At 42.8% G+C, this 21,438-nt stretch overlaps 1 protein-coding gene across 5 annotated transcripts in view; it reads right to left on the bottom strand.

Annotated features, from left to right (window-relative positions):
- The window catches only part of mark4a (MAP/microtubule affinity-regulating kinase 4a), a 31,995-nt gene extending 10,775 nt beyond the window's left edge, over positions 1-21,220 (bottom strand). For all 5 annotated transcript variants that reach the window (XM_030069592.1, XM_030069593.1, XM_030069594.1 and 2 more), the window contains exons 1-11: positions 20,581-21,220; positions 17,368-17,565; positions 16,639-16,692; positions 11,860-11,908; positions 11,410-11,475; positions 8,727-8,797; positions 8,565-8,621; positions 7,730-7,966; positions 1,970-2,089; positions 472-571; positions 198-307 (exon numbers count right to left, since the gene is read on the bottom strand). In XM_030069592.1, coding sequence (XP_029925452.1) covers positions 198-307; positions 472-571; positions 1,970-2,089; positions 7,730-7,966; positions 8,565-8,621; positions 8,727-8,797; positions 11,410-11,475; positions 11,860-11,908; positions 16,639-16,692; positions 17,368-17,565; positions 20,581-20,634 — 1,116 coding nt within the window. In that variant the 5' untranslated portion in view covers positions 20,635-21,220. The remainder of the gene's footprint in view (positions 1-197; positions 308-471; positions 572-1,969; positions 2,090-7,729; positions 7,967-8,564; positions 8,622-8,726; positions 8,798-11,409; positions 11,476-11,859; positions 11,909-16,638; positions 16,693-17,367; positions 17,566-20,580) is intronic.
- Positions 21,221-21,438: the final 218 nt, after the last annotated feature.

The raw sequence follows: 21,438 nt of genomic DNA, 5'->3' as shown, positions 1-21,438 counted from the left end.
TGATGAACGTATGAATGGAGAATCGAGACTTGGCGTTTTCATATCCTGCTTGCTGCTGTTTGTTGAAGTTGCCGATCAATTCCACACTATCAGAGGTGATTATAGTTTTTGGAAGCTTAATATGCTATTGCACTCATTGTACGCATCAGCTAAATGCCTAATATGGGCAATATGTTTGCTGGAATTAGACAACTCACGTCGCTTTTGAGGCCCAGCAGCAGGTAGGTGGCGGTGACCTCGTTGTATTTCTGATTGAGCAGGGAGTCTTTGATTTCCTCTGGTGTGAAGCCCATCCCGACCATCACCTCTGAGGGGCACAGACATGGAAATATGAGACGTAAAGAAAGAGACTGTGACATTAAACATCTTGACCAGATTTTTGGGGGTTTTGCTATGATGAAAACCTCTTAGTAGACATCCTCAAACTACAATGATCTACAGGCCTTGAGCCCAGAGTAAAGACTGACTCACCTATGCGACTTGGATCGCTGTAGTCCTCTACAGGCTCTACATGGGGCTTCAGTTCCTCCCCCTCATACCCTGTATTTATCCACTTATCCTTCATGACTTGCTGTATAAACAGAGACAGAAACATCTACATTAGAAAAGCTTGACAACATTTCTGCGCTGCGATATTTGAGTGAGATACAGATCCTCACAGGTCCACCCAAGTCAAGGACCCGAGACCCGACCTAAGACTGCTACATTTTCTGATCAAAGTTTTATGCACGTCAGTCAGGTCCAGGTCGAGTCCCCTTCTATAGCCACAAGTCCCGGGTCTGTTTAACATTATGTGTAATACCCAAGTGGATCTGAGAAAACCCAGCCATGATCAGACAGTGCAGATCATGATGAAAGTGCTGTGTGTGTGTGTGTGTGTGTGTGTGTGTGTGTGTAAGCAAACTGCAAAGTGCATCTGTGGCCACAAGGTGGTACTAAATGACATGCACGAGCGAATGCCCTACTCAGAAGGTTAAGAGTCAGAGAGCAGAGGTTAGCCTCGAGCTCAGATGATAGCAAATCCTAACATTACAATCATAATTATTATCTCAACGGGCAACCAGTTATTTAGCTATCTTTATTATGCTAGATGCAGCAAAACTGCGTAGCTGATTCTCAAGTCGCGTTTGTCATCCCTCACGGTGACAGAAAGTGGACTTTTAAGTTGAAATAATAAGTGGATTCGTCATGCTGTTTCAATTTGCAGAACAGGAATACTTGAAAACCTCGATGAATTCTACTGACTTTATTGGCAAAGAGGATGGATTAAATAAGTCGCGGGCAGGCACCGACTTATGTTACATTAGGTAAGACACAACGTTTTGTTTTGACAAACTAAAGTTAACTTGTTGATCGAAACCAGCTGTGAAATCTGTGGCGATCAGGTCTGTGTCTCATGGCCGGGTTCGGGTCCGACATTTCTTGGTTCTGCTTGGGTCCAAGTCCCGGCTCTCGAATCATAGATGAATCTGGTTAAGTTCTGGGTCACACATTTCCGGATCATTTTCGGTTCAAGCATGAATTTCTGGACCTATTAACACCTCTAGAGTAGTGCCCAAATGATATATCAGTTGGCCAATATTATCGGCCGATATTTGGTATCAGTTTTGCTATATGTTGACCAATATGCGCTGATATAAAAAGGTTTGTTGTGGGCCCAGTTTTAAAGCTCGAGTGAAGATACTGGTATCGTGAAACTAAATGACTTAAGGATTCCAAATGTGTCATGACAGGAGGTTGGCATGGAGGGTAAATGTAAGCCACCTAAGTCATGGCGAGATGAAAAGATATTTTCAAAGAGGGCCCGTTGATTACCTCAAGATTACCGGTAAAATTCACTATATTGTCTACCATACTGATAATCGGTGAATATTTCCCCTCTGAAATCGCATATCCCCTCAGCTGGGCACTACTCTAGCATTAGATACTGTAATTAGGCCATATCCTATGTGTGTTTAATACTTCTCACCTCTAGGGTGCAGCGTTTGGAGGGGTTGAGCACCAGGAATCGGCGTAGGATCCCTTCACAGTCTGTGGACATGTAAAAGGGCACACGGTACTTTCCCCTCAGCACACGCTCCCTCAGCTCCTGTGGGTCATGTCGATCACATGTTAGAACTGTCGTCTTTAACTCAGCACAACAAGAACCAAACCAAGCTATACACTCATTTTATGACTTTTACAACATTTTTTACAATACGGTAAACAAAAAAGACCATTCCTGACAAAGACCTAAGCTAAAAATGGAAGGCTGTTTCACCGTAGCTCCGCAAGGTCCATTACCCCGTGTTTTATGAGAGAATCCCTCTAGACCTCTGCCAGAAGTGTGGTTACATGACATCATGTGTCACCACAAACAAGAAGAGGGTGCAATTCTTTCAGCATTAGGGGAGCTAAAGCCTTCAGAATGTCTGGCAATGGCAGATGGCAGGGGGACTAAAAAGCTGATTCACTCCCAACAAGTTTATCCTCTTTAGCAAAGCAAAGGGGAGGAAGGAGGGAAATATGATCGTAATATTGAGAAACACTAATCATACCACTGGTGTGAGATACAAGCTACCGGTATTCTTATCCTCGATTTCATTTGTTTATGGTAATTCTCACAATTTTTAGCACTGGCCTTTAGAAATACTACAGGTAGCCTTATGTCAGCTTGAAGCACTCCTGTTAACTTTGTGTTTCCAAGTTTCATAAATACAGTGTTTCTTGGATTCAAGTGAACCTCAAATGCTTGTGATAAAAAGAAACGGAAAACAGAAAACAAAGACAGAAATGATATAAAACTTTTTGCTGCATTTCAGTGCTAGTGCATTGCAACAAAAATGACACATTTATTACAATTATTACAATTCAAGTATTTGAGAATATTCTGACTTTCCCAGTCATAATTACTATTTTGTTGGGTCGCTCATTGGCACTCTTAATTACAGTATTTCCAACAGTAGATAAAAATCCATGTTTACACAAGTCTGAAAAGACCAGTCTGTTGTAAGCCTCTTTGTTACAAAAAATATAAATCCTTGGGTCCCTCACTACATGCAGTATAATGGGGTGCAGTCAAACATGGGTGGGGTTAAATACACATTTGTTTCAACCCTCTGGTAGAGCTCTGGGGGGGCATTCATTGCCATCTGCTGGATTTTGTATATGAATCCTATTTTTATAGCTGGTTTTAGTTGCAGCTTTTACTACAGCAAACAAACAAAAGGGACAAAGCATAACCCATTTAAATGACTGCTCAACAGTGTCTATATTCTTTGGAATAGAAACTTAAAGGTCAATATTAGGTACCACAACAAAGTGTTAGATCTCCCCGCAGTTTCAAGTAACACCTTAAACATGCCTATACAAATACAGTAAATACATTCTGTGAAAACTGACCCATGTGGATTTTGAAATCATATGGATCCATCCATCCTTTTAACAAATGTTCCTACTGCGCTTTTGGCTAAATGATTTGGGTAAGCCTTTAAAAAAAAATCAGTTTCAACATTGAAAAATTCATTAACGATTTCCAGTCGCAAACCTTTTCATATACTGAAAATCCTGCAAATATGAACTTTTTTAGTAATCTGCAGGCAAATGCTTCTTTATAAAAAAAATCTGTGAAAGAAACATTGACTTGAACATCCCAATGAAGCCCTTGTCATGTTGCACGCTTGCATTGGTGAAATTTCTTGATGCATCATGGAGAACAGTAACACAGACAGGGTTTCATGTAGATCTTGCTCTCGTTCCACTAAGTGAGACATTTTGTTGCCTGGACATGACAGACTGTTCTTAGATAGCTAAAATGAAAACATCCCGAGAGACACCATCGCACGTGCTTCACAAGGTTAACTGCAGGGCACTGACGCTGGTGAAGTGATATTATGGCCACAACTAAGTACCAAACTATCAGCTGTATTTGGTTAGCTAGGGCACAGGCATGTACCTGTGCACCTGAGGGGAGCCCCAGGTATGCTCCATACACTGACCATTGACTGAACTCAGCTCTGTGTCCAATTACCAATTGCAAATTATCATGGCAACTCATGACACACACACGTATAGATCCTGCTCCTGCATTCCACACTTACAGGTGCAGGTGTGTGACAGGGTGGGTCAATTATAGACACTGAGGCAAAACAGCTGGAGCCAAGTTACCTGTGTTTGTGGTCCTGACCTACAAACAGTATTGCCCCATGACTTTCATCACACCAGACTTTTCATCATGAAATATATACAGCATATACACTGTTCTGCAAGAGTATTTTTTCAAATCATGATAACGTTCCTGCTTGATGATTTCTAAGGACCGTTTTCGACTTGAACACAGTCCACATGGACCGGCAGACTGAACCTCCCTGCTCGAGTGTGCCTCGGTGCGAGCGGCGCTTCTGTTATTTTGGCAGCGCCAGAGTTAGAAACTGTCTTTGTGCACTGGACATGTTTTTATGTAACTTAGCCGTTTACTGAGCTGCCATTTTACTGTGCAGTGTTGATACTGAGGTTGACCGTCCCACTTCTAACAATTCCATCTTTATAAAGGCGTGAATGAGGTGTTGCGATGGAATGAAAGCACCAATAATCTGTTCTACAAAATCCCTCTGCATTGTCGGGTCTGTATAATACACAAACTGAATACATACTATCTACATCAGCGTGCATATTGTTAAATTCTCCAAAAAATAAAATAAATAACGGTAATGGTAAATAAAAATGTGGGTAAACTATGACCACTAGTTGGTGATTGTCATGAGCAGTGTTGCGGGTGACGTGTTACTGTAACCACATTACATTTGTCTGAAACACAGTGATGTTATGTGTTGGCCTTCCTAAATTCAGCAATCACATTACAGTTACTAATCAAACAAGTATGTTGTTGCTTGTGTTACATAAGTTCTTCAATTATCTGGCATAACTGGGGGAAAGAAAAAAAAGCTCTTATGATTTTGGCTGGAGTTCGTGTGGGAGATCAGACAAAAATAGCATAACGGTCTACAACTTTTGAGGACTGGAGGAGACATGCACATTACTCCCAATTTGCTACGTGAAAGGAGAAGAATGTGAAGGTAAAATGTAAACTGTGTCCACCGCAGAAACAACTCCCCACAACATCAAATCTCTCCAAGCGCCTGCAAAGGCAACATGTTAACATGATGGTCAAGCTGAGTGTACACCGACCCTGACCAAGCAGCCAAAATATGATTTTCATCAGTGAACAAAAGCAGAGATGAGCAGGCTTGTAGCATCGAACACAGCAGAGGAGATGATGTCTATTTCTACAGTAGAGCCATTAATTGTTATATTGTTCCTGCGAAATCACACAACATGCATCTCAGGAGATGTTGCAAAGAGTGAACAAGTGGTGTCACGAATTACTTTCCTAAGGGTGTAAATAAGTAGAGTACTGCAATCTCAACAATAAACAGTTATACTTTCAGAAAATCATTCATTTATCTATTTTTTCCCCAAGATTCATACAACTTACACCAGTTTGATACCATTTACAACAATGCACACAATCAGCCTTTTGTAGTCATTCGAATATTACCCTAAAACTGACCATAAACTGATGCAACACAATGCAACAAATAAAACGGTGTCTGAACTCTCGTTTAGGTGGCTCTAACCTCCAATACGTCCCAGATTTTAATTCAAGCTGGTCATGAAAGTGACTCAACGAGCAGGCAGCTTTCAATGTTTGCAGAACTTCAGACGAACATCCACCATCACAGCAAAACCAAACTGAGCTGATGATGCAGCGGCAGACACGACTCCCTCACACAAACTAATAAAAAGCTTGAAGCAAAGAAAAGCAATGAGCTCCAAGACTTGGCGCTAAATAAGGCATCTCAGGATACACTCTAAAGACAAAGAGAAGAGAAAACGGTTCTTAAGATGCACAATCAGGATGAAAAACACAGAACACATGTATGACCTAATGAAGACTGAAAAACGGGACGGAAATATAATTACAAGTAGGGAGTGGAGTAAACTCTCTATTTTTTTTTTTTTTTTTATACTGATGATTTAACTTCAGTCCAGCACCAGGAAGGATGTCTAGAAATCTTCTCTTCTTGGTCTTTAGAGGTACCATACGATAGCAGAACCTTTTTAAAGTTCCCTAAAGCATCAAGCTCAAATGGTTTTACTATGGTCGGAGCTTTATTACATCTATAAAGCCTTAAAATTTCATAAAATATCATAATACAGCAAAACTCTACCCTAAAGTATGTTAACAAAACCAGTTATTGACATTGTACCTTACATTTCAAGGCCTCTTTGATTGTTTGCAGTTACATTTTCATTATTCTCACAAAAAAACTGGCAAAATAGAGTTGGTTAGAAGAAAATCTTTCTGTGATCCAAAACATCAACATGAAACATCAGACTTCAGCGCCCCTCAGAATAAAAGAGCAAGGACTTCTGTCTAGACTCACCACTAGACTCCCTTCAGTCTGGACCCACGCTCAACAATCACACAGGGACAAACTTCACTCAAGAAGAGGAACACAAAACTGTCTCTCTCCTGAGTCCTCAGCAGACCGGAAGGCAACACAGCCACAGGGCTCCACAATACTGACAAAATAAACATCACAATCTTTCTGACCGAATACCTCAATATAGATATTGTGACGATACGGCAGGGATGACTACTGGTGCTTTTATACGATATTTACACACACGAGATTTCTGATTATGATTAGTGATGTGGAAATGATGACCAAATATGGAGTGGCAAATAACAGAACAGCTGCAACGGTCTAAAAAAAAAAAAAAAAATGCATCCCTTTAATCTCTTGCAACCTGTAAAGGAACACTAATGTTTGGGGCAAAATAGTGTTCGATACCATTTTCACAGCTGTATGTTCATTGGTTCGGTCGCTACAGGTAGCATTTTGTGTTATCTTAGCATAAAGACTTGAAGTTAATGGGAGTCATTTTTTTCTTCCATCTATCACAGTGATCCGCACACTGCTGAAGGTATGGTAAGATCTGCCACAAATTAAATTTTTTTTAAATTTTTTATTCCAAGACGTGTATTTCAAAAACACATGATAAACTGTGCAAATAAGACAGTTTGGAGTTGCTGTAAGGTTTATTTTTCACTTTGATGGAGCCAGGCTAACGACTCCCATAGACTTCAAGTCTTCATGCTAAGCTAACGAGAAATGCTACCCATAAGAACCGCACCACTGGACGTACAGAGGTAAAAACGGTACTGAACATCTTGTCTCAGTCTGGGTAAGTTGGAAAGTTGTGCAAAATTTTGGTGTAGTCCTTTAAAACCAGGAGAAGACAACACTTACGGCATATCACAGTATTAGGATATCCAAAATCCAAGACAACTATCTAGTCTAAAATCACAGTATCAATATAACATCAATGTATCGGCCACACCTACTCAGTCACAAGGCCGGTTTTCACTGAGAGCCACACATTTTGGTGAAAATCTCTTTTTTCATACCATGCTATCACTATTGCTCTCTCCACCTACTCCTGCTGCAACAAGTTCATGTCCATTTTCTAGGCGTTGTCGAAAGGCATTCTGGCACTAATTGATGAAATCCAACAGAGTAGGAGTATCTGAGGGTGGAATTTCTTTATTCTGATTTACATGTTTTTTTGTTTTTTTTTTACTTTACTAAATCAGTGGGTTGACTGAGTCATTATGGTTCTAGAATAAACCCCATGCACGCCATCCTCACCCAACACTCCCAGTCCCCTCTTCCCATCCACTTGCCTTTAGGTTCTGCCCGTCAAAGGGCAGCGAGCCGCTGACCAGCGTGTAGAGGATGACTCCGAGGCTCCAGACATCCACCTCGGGCCCGTCATACTTCTTGCCCTGGAAAAGCTCGGGGGCGGCGTAGGGCGGCGAGCCACAGAACGTGTCCAGCTTGTTGCCCAGCGTGAACTCATTGCTGAAGCCGAAGTCTGCGATCTTGATGTTGGCGTCGGCATCCAGCAGAAGGTTCTCTGCCTGAGTCACGCATACAGCGTTGCGGTGGAGGAGGCAGGGACGAGCGTACAAACAGAATACCACATGAGTTGGGGGTAAGCCACAGAGAGAGGGGGTAGTGGAGGAAGAAAAGCAGGATGGGATTGAAGTATGGAAAGTGGGAGGTGAGCAGAACAGACGTTGTGATATAGAAAGAAATAGAGAATCAGAGACAGATGAGGAAAAGGGGGAGTGGGAGGTGTAGCGCTAGCATGTCTTCCAATAAAAGAAATCCTGGACATGACTCATACAGTATATATATATATATCTATATGTGTGTATATGTCACCACTTGTGTTCAGCCATGTAATAGTGTATTAAACAGAGGCCAGGATCTGCCTATCTCCTCCTGCCCTCCTTGGTGTCTTAGAAAAGAGCCTCTCTACACATCAGTGCTTTACAGTGATTAAGATCCTACCGGCCATTTTCACAGATTCACGGATTAAGACTAGTCTGAGATTAAAAAAAAAAAAAACAATTCTGTTTGGTGTAATCCGTCCGTGAAGGAAAATTCCTAGTCCCGGACTAGCCTTAATCTGTATCTGCGAACACAGCCTAAAATGTCTTCCGGCCGTCTCACCTTCAAATCTCTGTGGACGATGTTCTTCTGGTGGCAGTAGTGGACAGCCGAAACGATCTGCGAGGACGAGGAGACAGGCAGAGACGTGAGGCAGGAACCGATGGAAAATCTTAAACTGCCAAAAAGGCAAAGTGTGGGCGTCAGGAGGTGGTGTGATCATACCTGTCGAAATTTGGCTCTGGCTTCAATCTCCTTCATTCTCCCATGAGATACGAGGTAGTCAAACACTTCACCTGAGGGCGGGTGGAGCAGAGACAGGTCAGGCAGAGGAAATAAACCTAAAATCATCATATCTGCGCTAACTTACTGTACAAGTGTTGCTTTAATTCCTGGTAATAACGTCAAGGCCTAGTTTGGTGGGAGGGAATGTGTTCATTGTTCTGAAGCCAAATTACTGATTCATGACTATTTCACCAGACTTTGGTGTACCCAATGCCAACATTGATATATGCAATCCAAATATACCATTAATCCACTTGTATGAATTTGGTACCATATGATTCCTAAGACCTGATGTATTCACAGCATCATTAGATATGATGAGATATCATAAATAATGTCATAAATAAGATGATTTCATAAAAAGCAGACTATTCTAGATATGTGTACCCAAGACCTTAGGGATGTTGGTCAATGTGTGTGAGTGCTAAATGCTGAATCACTGTTGCATTACCTGATGCATTATGACCATAAATACACAGAATTCAAAAATTCACATGCCAATTACTGCAATTCAGTTTGAAACGTCAAAAAAATAATAATAATACTCAACTCAACGGGATAATAAGTGATAAACTGTGATTTGTGATTGTGGTGTCTAGAAGTGAAAATGAAAATTTGCTGAATCGTCTTCAGAGACTTCCAGGCCCTCAAACACCCCGCTGACATGTTGCTATGGTCCTCTCATATCTGACTTAAAGTATTACAGATCTTCAAGAAATCCACTGCTGAAACTGTGTCTGTAACAGTCTTCAAGGTCACAGTAAACACAGAGCATGATTTGGGCAAGAACAGAGAGAAAAAAAAAAGGACAAGCACCGAGAAAATCACTTCCAAAACTGACCAAGATGAAACAAAGGAGGTCCAGTGTAATAATAATAATAATAATAATAATAATAAAAGTGTTAGATCTCTGGAACAGAACCAAATATGTGAAAACCAGAGGCTGTGCTATTCCTGAGTTTTGCGTTTTAAAGTCTGTCTCCACGCTGGTGGCCATTACCGCTCAGAGATTGCTCAGTTATTGACGTTGTGGTTCCACAGTCTATTAACTATGAATGCAGAATCACACAACAACTATTAGGGCAGAGTCCAGGGATCTCTTTAATTTAAAGATACTGTCCTCCATATCAGATTAACAGCAAAAAACATCTACGCTGCTTTTTGTGCTCTATATGATCCCAAGATTTCAGGGTCGCAAAAATATTTATAACTAGGGAAAGATTAAAACAACTGTAAGGGGAATGCGTAATCATATTTGATTCGCACTACACATTTTGAGTCTAAAACATTTTATTGCCTTCAAAACTAGTAAAAAAAAAAAATACTGATGCAAATGATTGTTCAAGAATTGTCAAGAATCATTCCACAAGCCTTTACATAATGTGACTGGATTCAAGAAAATCCTTGAAACAAGTTGGAAACAAGTAAATTCTTCTCAACGCTGACATACTTTTCACATTAAAGAAAATTGTTGGGTCAATACAGGATTACGTGATGTGTTAACATCTACATTTTGCAGTTAGATTATCACTAAAACACGGCTTTAAGCGAATGGTGCCCATGTTTTGCGATGGTTCCCAAAGGTATTCGGACATAGGAGTATTACATAAAATGATGCAGCCATTTTTAGTCATTTGTTAAAATGTCAGTTAGAAAGATTTAAATGTTGAAGGTCTTTAATTCCTCTTCCTATGTGGATAAAATTACCCATAAAATAAAGCAGGTGTTTGTGTCAAAGAAATTGAATGGGTAGAACCAGTGGGGGCATTTGTGGACCTTCGGTTCACGGGAAATCGGAGTATTTCAGGTGGTTCCCGTTGTCAAGGCAACAGATGTAGCATTTACTGATGTCATACGCTTGTTTGAATAACTTTGTTGAAAGTTTGTATTACGGTGTGCGCAGCTCGCAGCAATGATGAACGGGCAAGTTAAAGTTAACACATGAAATGAATTAAAATCATCGGCGCGCTGCTAAAGTTATTAAAAAAAATTATTGGAAACTGAATTCGCCGCCTATCACTGGCTAATGTTAATATTAGCTACTTACATGTGAGCTTTGTCAGTCCTAATTAGCTGCGTTGTTTTAACCCTATAAAGCCATTCGTATCATATATGATACACATTTTCAATTCCGTTTTTCGTTTTCAGTTTAATCAATACTTGACCAAAATACTGTTTACTGTATACCTTTGAACACTTCCCCTGTTCACCCTGGACCATACCATTGGCACTTCAACTACATATGATATTTCATACACCAGAAAGGTCATGTAATAACATATTTTTTTTTATTTTTTTTAATATTTTGTTATAGGACTAAATAAAGGGTTCAGTTTCAAAAAATTGGAATTTTCTGCCAATTCTTTGATAGTTCAGGCTTTATAGGGTTAAACAAAACCACCCGGAAATACTCTGATTTGCCGTGAACCTAAGGCCCACTCTGGTTCCACCCATTCAGTCTCAATGGTTTGTGGACTTTCACCGTCAGCCACTGTTTCTTTTCACATCCAGTGACAAAATGAATGACCTCCTCAAAACAAATGCACCACCGTCCAAACCCTGACCCCCTGCCGCTCCCGGACATAGTAACTGAGCAGGTGACCATGGCGGCTGATGTACCCACCTCCACTGGCGTACTCCATGATTAGGTAAAGGGTCTTATCCGTCTCAATCACCTCGAACAGCTGCACTGTAGCCCAAGACAGAATAAGATTAAAACCATATAGAAACAAATCCCTCTCACGTTATAAATGATAACACAGCCGTCTGCCTGTCTTAATACAAAGGGACCCTGCCGCTAATGCTGTAGGGGTTTTTGATCCATATGACATTTCAGCTTTAGAAAATCCCCAACCCCATGACCTCTATACTAAGGCCTGAGGAGCTGCGAGCTACTGTACGGTCAGCGGCTGCTTTAAAGCCTATTCAGAGCATTACTGTATACTTCCGTCTGGCCGCACACATGGCAGCTATTTAGATTAAACATACACAAAACACACACACACACACACACACAGAAGCATGGATGCACACATACACATTTTTTAAGTGCACTGAGATTCATGTGTCTTACCTATATTAGGGTGATTCAAGCCTTTCATTATTCGTACCTCCCGAAAGAGCTAGGAAGAAGAAACAGAATTTTACCGTCTTGATCAAACTGAACGGGAATCAAATGTTGAGCTGCTGAATCACAAGCAAATGGCTTTTTTTTTTTTTTTTTACTGCCTTTGAGCATTTAATGCCTTTTGTCCGTACTGCAGAAAGGAAAAAAAAAAGACTGTACTCTGAAGTGTGAGGAGTCCTTCTCGCTGTTGACTCATCATATTCGTGTCAACAAATGAGGTTCAGTGCACCGTATAGACTGCATAGAGCTTCCCCTATTTATCGAGTCATAAGAACCATGTCTGCTGCTGGTGTTAAGTCTACTACGATCACATATTGTGTACAGATTCGTTTCACTTTGAGGAAAAAAAACACGGCTCCAGTTACTTACTTGGAGGTGACAATTATGTACGTCCCTTTAATATCACCAGATTTTTGACCCCCACCAGAATCTGAATCTCAGTCTGAATCACTGAATATGCAGAACTGCTTCCCACTGACAGAGAAAACACCGAGGAATCCTCTTAACATCTGATCGGTAACAGCAAATTCAACACTACACGGCACTCCCACAGTGCAAACCTCCTCCAACAATGTTTAACAATTCTCCAACTTGCCAAATGACCGAAAGACACCATCCTTATCTCTAAAAATGACTGAAACCTTTTCTTACGATATGGAATCAAATGGGATCATATGAAATCATGAGTTTCAGAGCTCGAGCTTGAAAAATCACGATCAATTCATGCCAAACCACGATCACCACCAACATCTAATCGTTTTTTCTGTGGCGTAATTGCCAATCTGTCCACCAAACGTCACGGAGATCCCCCTCGTGGGTTTTTGAAATATCCTGCTGACAGTCAAAAAAAACAAACATGAGCAAATCAGCGCTTCGTTGGAGCCGGTATTAAAGTTCACGTGGATGTTAAAAGTTCAGACTAATGTTCCATCAATCTCTTTATTGTCCCCTTGAGCATATCTAGGCTGCAAATGGATAAAATATTGAAGATGTGAGTCTTGATTCTTGTTGTTTTGGCTCAGAAATACAGAAATGCCATGAGATTCCTTGGTGTTTTTTTTTTCTCTTGCATGTCAAATCAACAGAAACCCAACTGGAAGGCACAGTCCGACCTGCAGGCCTCCAGTGCAATGTGAAAGACACGGTGGACTCCCTGATTAATATGAGTATACCCTCAAATCCTTGGTATGGGTCACATCAACGGCAGCGCTAATTTTTCCAAGGAGTTCTATAAGAATATTAGCATGGAAAATGAGCATGCTGAAACCACTTGACCACTGTAATTAGCATACCAAGTAACCACTTCATAGGTTGGTGAAAGGATTGTTAAGGCTACTTTAATAGCTCAGGGCTTATTAATCATAGAGCCAGCCATGTCTTCCCCACTATGGGGGAAATCAATCCTGCTGATGGAATCAAACTGAGATCAAATGACATGCAAAGGACTGGGTTTTTATTTAGAAACAAGCAGTTCTATACTTTTGTCCTAAAAATATTATTTTCTGTCTCCGTTACTCATGCAAATGTAAATTCGATGGGGGATGGGAAGGTGACAATAACCAACACAGCCCCCTCAGGATTTAAAAAAAAAAAAAAAACAACCCAACAAATGGTTTCCTCGTAAATCCACTGCCGGAAACAGACCAAGCTCCACTCACTGCCTCAGCACTTGCACCTCTCAGTGCATGTGATACGTCGACTCCGGGGAACAGATTCGTATGCTTTGTCATGGCAGAGTGGGGGATTAAATTTGAGCAGGCCACCCAGGTTTAATGTACATTACAGCACAGTCCCTCAACAAAAGGCCATCACTGAAAACCAGCGACTCTCTCCCATGTCATCAACTCCAACTAGGAGAAGAAAAAAAAAAAAGAAAAAAGATAGCGCGATAAGCTTTTCTATCCTCTTTGCTCAATCCTCCCCCTCTCCTCTCCTCTCCTCTCCTCTCCTCGTATGTGTCTCCCTCCGTTCCCTCCTCCTCCATTCAATTCGTATTCCTCCGTCTTTTCCTCTGGCAGTGCCCCAACGTCACTGTTGCCATAGCAACCCAGGTATTAAGACCAGGCTGTTTCCCAGCTTCTCCAGCTGTGCCAGAGGGAATCTTGGGATACGTAGTGCTGAGGCGACCCATAATTCCCTGCTCGTCAGCCTCGTCACGGCCAGGATAGGGCAGTCAAATCCATCCAAACACAGCCCAAATAAATGAAGAAATAAATAAATAAACCCACACAATTTCCTGGCAACGTGTTTGACTACAGCCATTGATAACGACCACAAACACATGGGGAAGCTGCGATGTAATTGACTGCATTAAACATGCATGCACTTTGGCAATGGAGTCCCGGCCCGGGCTCTGATGTGCTGCACATTAATTTCAATAAAAAAAGCGATTAAATCAAATTACGGAACCTTAACCTGACGCCTATCCAGTTTCCAGGTGTCCTGCTCAGGCTCCGCAACATATCTCACCCCATTATGGAAACCGGCATAAAAAATCAGCCACATCCTCCTGTGATCTCTGATTTGCTCACACAGGAGAGCCATCTTCACAGCTGTTGAGGTTCACTGTGAGGTTCACCGCCACAAATTCACCCCCTTCTTTTTCCCCCACCACTCCACATCTCCCTGTTCCCTTCTCCCCGTCTACATACATAACAGGCCAGATTATGCTAATATGGGCTCTTTCATGTCTTCAGTACTAAGGATTTTCTCTAGCCCACGGGTATGTAAAGAAGCCTGCTATCATCACCGACCAATTGTAGAGTATTCTCTCCAATCAGCGGCCGCTCCTCAGCTTCTGTCGTCAGTTGTGTCCTAAATGTTGCACCATTGTCTCGCACAACAACAACACACGGCCTCGTGTTGTTCCACAGTCCAGTCGGGGGGGTTGACAAAAGTCGGGGGATTGACAAAGGACAGGCGCAGATCTGAGATCACAGACCCAGCCATGCATCTACTTTTCTAGCCAGGTAAAAAAAAAAATGTTTGCTCATGATTTTATCAGCGGAAATATGATGAGTCTAAATATCAGGATTAAAGAGATCAAATGGGCAAAGGCTGGTCAGGGGTCGGATAACTTGAATTAATTTGTTTAAGCCTTGATGGAAGCAATGCAAGGTCATCCCTTTGTAAATACGGAGATTGAGGGAAAGATTACTCCCAAAGGAAAAAACAAAAACCAAAAAAAAAAAAAAAAAAAAAAAACACGAGACAATAAAAAACTGCATCATCAAAGGGATTACTCTCTTTGATTGTGACTGATTCTGTGAGAGATTCTCGCTGACACGTCATGTAAACCGGTGCGGCGTTTTGATCTGCACATGTAGCAGTGCATTATGGGCTTCTTCCAGTCAAACAGCATCGCACACACATGCGCCACCATTATGGGCAATTATTTCATCCCTGATTTGATCCTTCCAGTCTGTTCACTTCTTGCCCACGGGCACTGGAGTTCATGTGGGCTGAGGGGAGGTAAAAAGAGATAAAAGAGAGAGAGAGTGAGAGAGAGAGAGACCTCGGACTAAATGAGGGAGACACTTTGGCCCATATGTGCACACAAGAAGCATTGTGGGTAAATGTGGGTTGAATAAATTCTTTTCTATATGCCATCTCTCTCTCCAAGGTTTCTTATGTTTTTTTTTTTTACCATCACCCCAAGCCAGTTCTTGAACGATACTCTATTCTGGCAAATCAGAGGCATTAGGTACGCATGTTAGGGCGTCGAGGCATGTGATTGATGCGGTTGGATGATAAAATGGATATAGGTGAGCATGTGATCAACCCATGACCCAATGGCCTTCATGTCAGCCGTGTTGACTCCTCGCCCCTCCTGCTAATCCACAGCAAACCTTCAGATATCTACTACCATTCCAGGCCCCGTGATTTGAGCCGGGCCAAGTCTGCGTCTGCGCCACACTCAGGTTGCCCTTGATAGCTGGCGAAACCCAAGCGTCCACCGTTCCGCCTCTGTCCTTCATGCACAACAAACCTCGAGTGTCCACCATGCAGGCTCAACCCTCAACATGCTGACCAGCAGGAAAAAAGAAGCCAGCCCATCAAAAGCCCGGCTTGTGACACATGCACCTAAGCATTCAGAGCAAAAAGGAACCACCACCAAAATGAACACCATGAACCCCCAAAAAAAACGACTTCAACTCTACACAGCGGCATCACAGCTTGTATAGCCTGGTTGAGCTTGTTATGGTCATGATATAATTTCTTGGTTCTCCAAAGCAATGCGAAGACAAATTAAGAATAAAAACAAACAACAATGGAGGGGGGGAAAAAAAGGATGGGCTAGGTGACCACGGTCTCTGAGATGAGTCACGCTCCACTCGGGGCAGCGATTAGCCCAGAGAGAGACGAGAGACGATCTCCAGAGCAGAGGTCTCCTTTCGCTCCCATCCAGTCCCTAGCACCTGCCAAACAGCATCACGTCCAACGAGCCCTCTCTCTATCTGCTGCTCTCTCAATCCTGCCCCTTCTGAGGGGGAAACAGCTGAAGAAAAACCCAAATGTCTCCAAGTCTCCAACTGCTTGTCGGTGTTTCCTTAAATTAAGTCAAGATGGCCAAATCATGTTGATTATCCCTGATTGAGATAGTAAAGACAGTACAATACATGATTAAGGTTGTGGTGTAAGTTTTTCTGCATGAAGAAACAAAGCATATCATCCAAAAAGAATACATCATCAATATAAACAGGAAAAAAAAATACTGGGGCTCACCTTTTGTAGGCTGGTTGGATTCAACTGAGTTTTGTCGATGATTTTTATTGCAACCTACAAGAGACATCAAGGGAATTTACAGTGAGGAGATGTGGATAAACACATCATCAATTCATCAGCAAAATTTATGACCACTCTTATAATTTCCCATGTTTAATAGCCTCCTTGCATCCTCTGCTTAAAAGGAAAGATCCAGGATGCTTTTCCTATCGATCCATAACCCGGAATACTTATCCAACTTCCAAAAATTGTCACACTGGGATTTTTAGATTGTGTATCGGGGAGCATTTATTTGCAACGTCAAAACAAGTGGATGTGGACTGAGGCCACTGCTAACATTTATTTCAATTAACTGCAGTAATGGCAGTGTGAAAGGCAGTTTTGAAAGGAGCAGTTTTAATCCCTACTGACTTGCATTGGCAAGGCAAAGAAGTTTACTGCCAATTTATCAAAAACAAAAAGACTGGTTTCAAACTGTTTCAAGTGTCATGAGAGGGCGCCTAAAATCCTGCATCCCTTTAACAACCACCAGATCTAGCCAAATTTATATCAGTCCTAGCTCAGTGTAAGAGAAATAACATCCATCCGAACATCTTTAATTTTCCTTTAAGCAACTTCACAAATCTGGCCATGGGATTAGATTATTTCACTTTGTTCCAAAATCACAATTTTTGGTTGACTTTCCATCCACCCATCAGCCACCCCTCCAGTGCCCCCTCAGGGTCTCACCTCCCTGCCCGTCAGGATGTGGCGGGCCAGCTTGACCTTGGCGAAGTTTCCCTTGCCGATGGTCTTGAGCAGACGGTAGTTGCCGATGTGCGGCAGCTCGTCCGAGCAGGAGGCGATGGAGTTCCTGCAGCGGGCGCCCAGCGAGCGGCTGGACAGGCTGGTGCCCTTGTCTGAGCGGCTGGCCGCCAGAGACACATGCTGTGGGCGGGGGGGCAAAGAGAGGAGAGAGGGTGTCACTACCATCTAACAGCACCACATGTATACATACAGCAGTAACAGGCTGGCCGGGAACCTCGAGCACCACCATGTACATCTGTCACAGCAACTCTCTTGGCTGCCTGATGCACTCCAGAGGCAAGCCGACCCCTGAAAGAACAAGGTGATAATAACTTGTTTACAGGCAAACAGTCCTGGGAAGTCCCTGTCATGAAGGCCTGGGTGATATGAACAAAATCAAATATCACAACAACTCGATATCAATAATGTGATGATATTGTGGGGACGATAATTGCTTTAATAAGAGATTTACACATAAAAGATTTTTGATAAACAATCATTAATAATGTGGATATGATGGTCAAGCAGGCAGAGGCAAGTAATACATCAGCTTGAACAGTTCAATTGCGACCCTTTACTTTAATGCAGCCTTTGAAACCAGAATGTCATGATATTATGTGATATTAAGATATCCAAAATCCCAGATGATAACTAGTCACACATCACAATATCATGATGATATCGATATATCACCCGGACCTGTATATTAGTGTATATGGAGTTCCATAGATGGCATACACTGGTAAACCTGCTTCATCAACTTCATTCATAAATTAATGGTAAATTGAGAAATTTCACGAGTGTAATGTCCATCCTCAACTAAAGCAAGTCAATTGAACCAGATGTTTGTTTGATAAATGTAAGGAGGCAATGTGTCTGCCGAGCGTGGGCTTCATGTGAATAAATCTCTCTCCTTTCTGGGTTAACAGCTGTTGTCCAGCAGATGAACACTTGAGCATATTGTTTCCATTTTGGGTTCAGCACTGTCTTCCTTAGACGTCTGCTTGACTGCTGGGAGATGTCTTCATGCGCTCTGACAGGATATAACAGAAACACTTCGCTGAAAAAACATGGGAGGTAGCCCACAAGGGTTTTTCCACAGCCCCTCAAAGAGTTCGCTGTGCAATTAACATGTTAACGCTCGATGCTGCTCCACTCTGGACCTGAAAGCTTGAGAGCGTTGTGCAGCCACGGTGGAGTCCAAAGCTTTGAGTCACAGATAATTTTCAGTCAGGAAGCAGAGCAGAAGAGAAAGGCGGGACAACGACGTGCATTTTTACAGAAACAAAGCTCGATGTATAATGTCAGTGTGAGGCGGCGTCTCATCATGTGAAAATTGACAAGATGCAGAAGAGGAGAGAAAGAGTAGACGGGAGACAGGGACAACACCATAGCAGATGGGACGAGAGAGTGACAAATGGAATGGGGGGGTGAGAGAAATGGCAAAGACAGAACGAGAGAGAGAGAGAGAGAGGAGAGAGGGAAAAGGGGAAAGAGAAAAAGATGGGGACAGAGGAATAGAGGAGGAGGGAGTAAAAAAGCGAGCAGATGCCGGCACAGTGGTCCCTGGCCAGTCCCACGGCCTGAGGCGTCACACTTCCATCCCCCCAGCATGTCATCTTGCTCTCAGCTTCACACACACAAACACATCCACACACACACACACACGCACACACACACACACACACACACACACACTCTCAGGCCCCACCTTCAGACACTCCCTCCTTCCCATGCTGCCATTCCTGTTCACACACCCCGGCTAGAGAGCCAATTTGGACCCACTTCCTACAATCTAAACACCAATCAGCCCTAACCAATAGCACTGGGGGACACGCGGCGTGCACTCAAGTACACAAATCCCCGGACTACACCGCACACGTCGAGCCAAGCCTCGCCGGGCCGTGCCAAGATGGCAACGTAACATTTTGCCCGGTCAACTCACTTCTCTGTCATCATTGCTTAATTGCAGGGCGATGGCGGTGTGATCGGGACCCACTGTGATGGAAGGAGCGGATCAGCATTCGTGATCAATTGTGCACTTCGCAAAGACACACGGCCAGTTACACACATTAGACACACACACACACACACACACACACACACACACACACACACATGCACAAACGCACACACAGGCTTAACTACCCCTCTGTGCTGAGAGCTTTGCTGACAAACAGATGGGGGGAGGTGGGGGGTGGATTGGGGGGTGGGGGACCCAGAAATGACACAATGCTATATCAATGTTATGTCACAGATTTTGCAACACTAGGGGAGATTTTTTCCATATTGTGTCCCCCTCTAGACAGATAGATAGATAGATAGATAGATAGATAGATAGAGAGTGACAATCTATTTTGGGGTATGCAGACAATGCTATTCAGTCTCTTATGTAAATAAATCCCCCTTGCTTCTCCAGGCCCCTATTGGTTTGCACTGTGCTCAATGTATGGCGCTGTCTGACACCCACTGGCTCTGGGGTTGGGCGCTTTGTAGGCTGCGCAGCAATGGATTGCACATCATTTTACGCAGTAATCCTCTCGCTTCATAGGTGGAACAACCTCGATATTCTATATACATTCATTTTCCCCCCTGTGCACCCGTCCCACCCATCCAATTTCTGGGGGAATACACGCACACGCACGCACGCATGCACGCACACGCACACGCACACACACACACACACACACACACACACACACACACACACACACACACAAGCAGCAGCAGTAGCGGCAGCGGCAGCAGCAGGGCTATAATGTGACATCACTATCTCTCCACAGTCTTATAATAAGAGGTGACGGCTGGTATTGAGGCTTTCTGCGCATATCCGCTGAGTGTTATCGTATGCGGATGGACTCATTCCGGGCTGTTTGCCTGCCATCAGCTCTTTCCCTGTACAGACACTCAAGGATAGCCCATTTTGAGAAAGCCTGCTCTGCTAAAATAACCATCCAATATCACCTCCCGAGTCCTTTAATCCAAAAGGAAAAACAGCATAGGCCAATAGATTCATCTGCACTGTAAATAAACAAGGTAAATGCTGAGGGGAGTCACAATATCAGGGTATCTTTGTTTGAGGATGCATCATTTATTTATATATTTATTTATTTTGCATGCACACAAATATAGGCTATAGGCTGTAATTGCACTTACATGCTCTCCAGTACTCCTGTCGTTTCCAGACGGTAACGCAGAACGAGAAGACATGTTTTTTTTTCCCTGAGTAAGAATCACGGTGTGTTTACACGGATAATATTTACAAGATCGGGCTCCACTGATAGAATAACATCCGCAGATGCGACCCACCGTCCCGAATCAATCTGCTTCTTCTCCAACCGGCCAAGCCGTGGTCGAGAGGAGACCTCTGCCTGTCATGGCAGCAACGGATATCTGGTGGGGGGGTGTCCTCAAACAAGATGCATTTTCCACCATGCACTTTGCAGAATACAGCCGATCAACGATGCAGCAAATGCAATACAATGCAAATCCCGAGCATCGAATAAGTGCTAAAATGCGGTGATGTTTGGCCGGAGCCCAGCGTCTCTGTGGCGACTCTCCACCCCCTGCCTCATTTCGCCATACAAAACAAATACGGCTCCTTCTGGATGTGTGTCATCTCCGTTTACCATAATACTGACCGATGTAATCTTTCAGTTTAACCCCCCGACGCGATGCAACCCGCTCCCCTTTGCAGCGGTCCGCAGGAAAACAGAGCCTACGGTGCAGGGGGGAAAAAGGCCGAAATGTTCAGAAATCGGTATTCCCGGTCCGCGAGATGCGCAGCAGCGTCAAGAGGAACCGAATAAGCAAATCCAGGATTTCCGGTCGTCACTTTTAAACTAAAACCCTTCTAGTGACTAATGATAATATGTTGCAACTTTGTGCTTTTTTTGGCAATAAAAGCACCAAGAAATAGCTCGATAAATGGGTAAATAAATAAATAAACAAACAAACATAGGCAAAATTGTCCTACAAACAAACAATAAATAAATGTACTCATGACAATTATTT

This window comes from Myripristis murdjan, chromosome 14, assembly GCF_902150065.1.
Source record: "Myripristis murdjan chromosome 14, fMyrMur1.1, whole genome shotgun sequence".
In the NCBI taxonomy this organism is placed as follows: Eukaryota; Metazoa; Chordata; class Actinopteri; order Holocentriformes; family Holocentridae; genus Myripristis; species Myripristis murdjan.
This window is presented reverse-complemented; position numbering and strand designations above follow the sequence as displayed.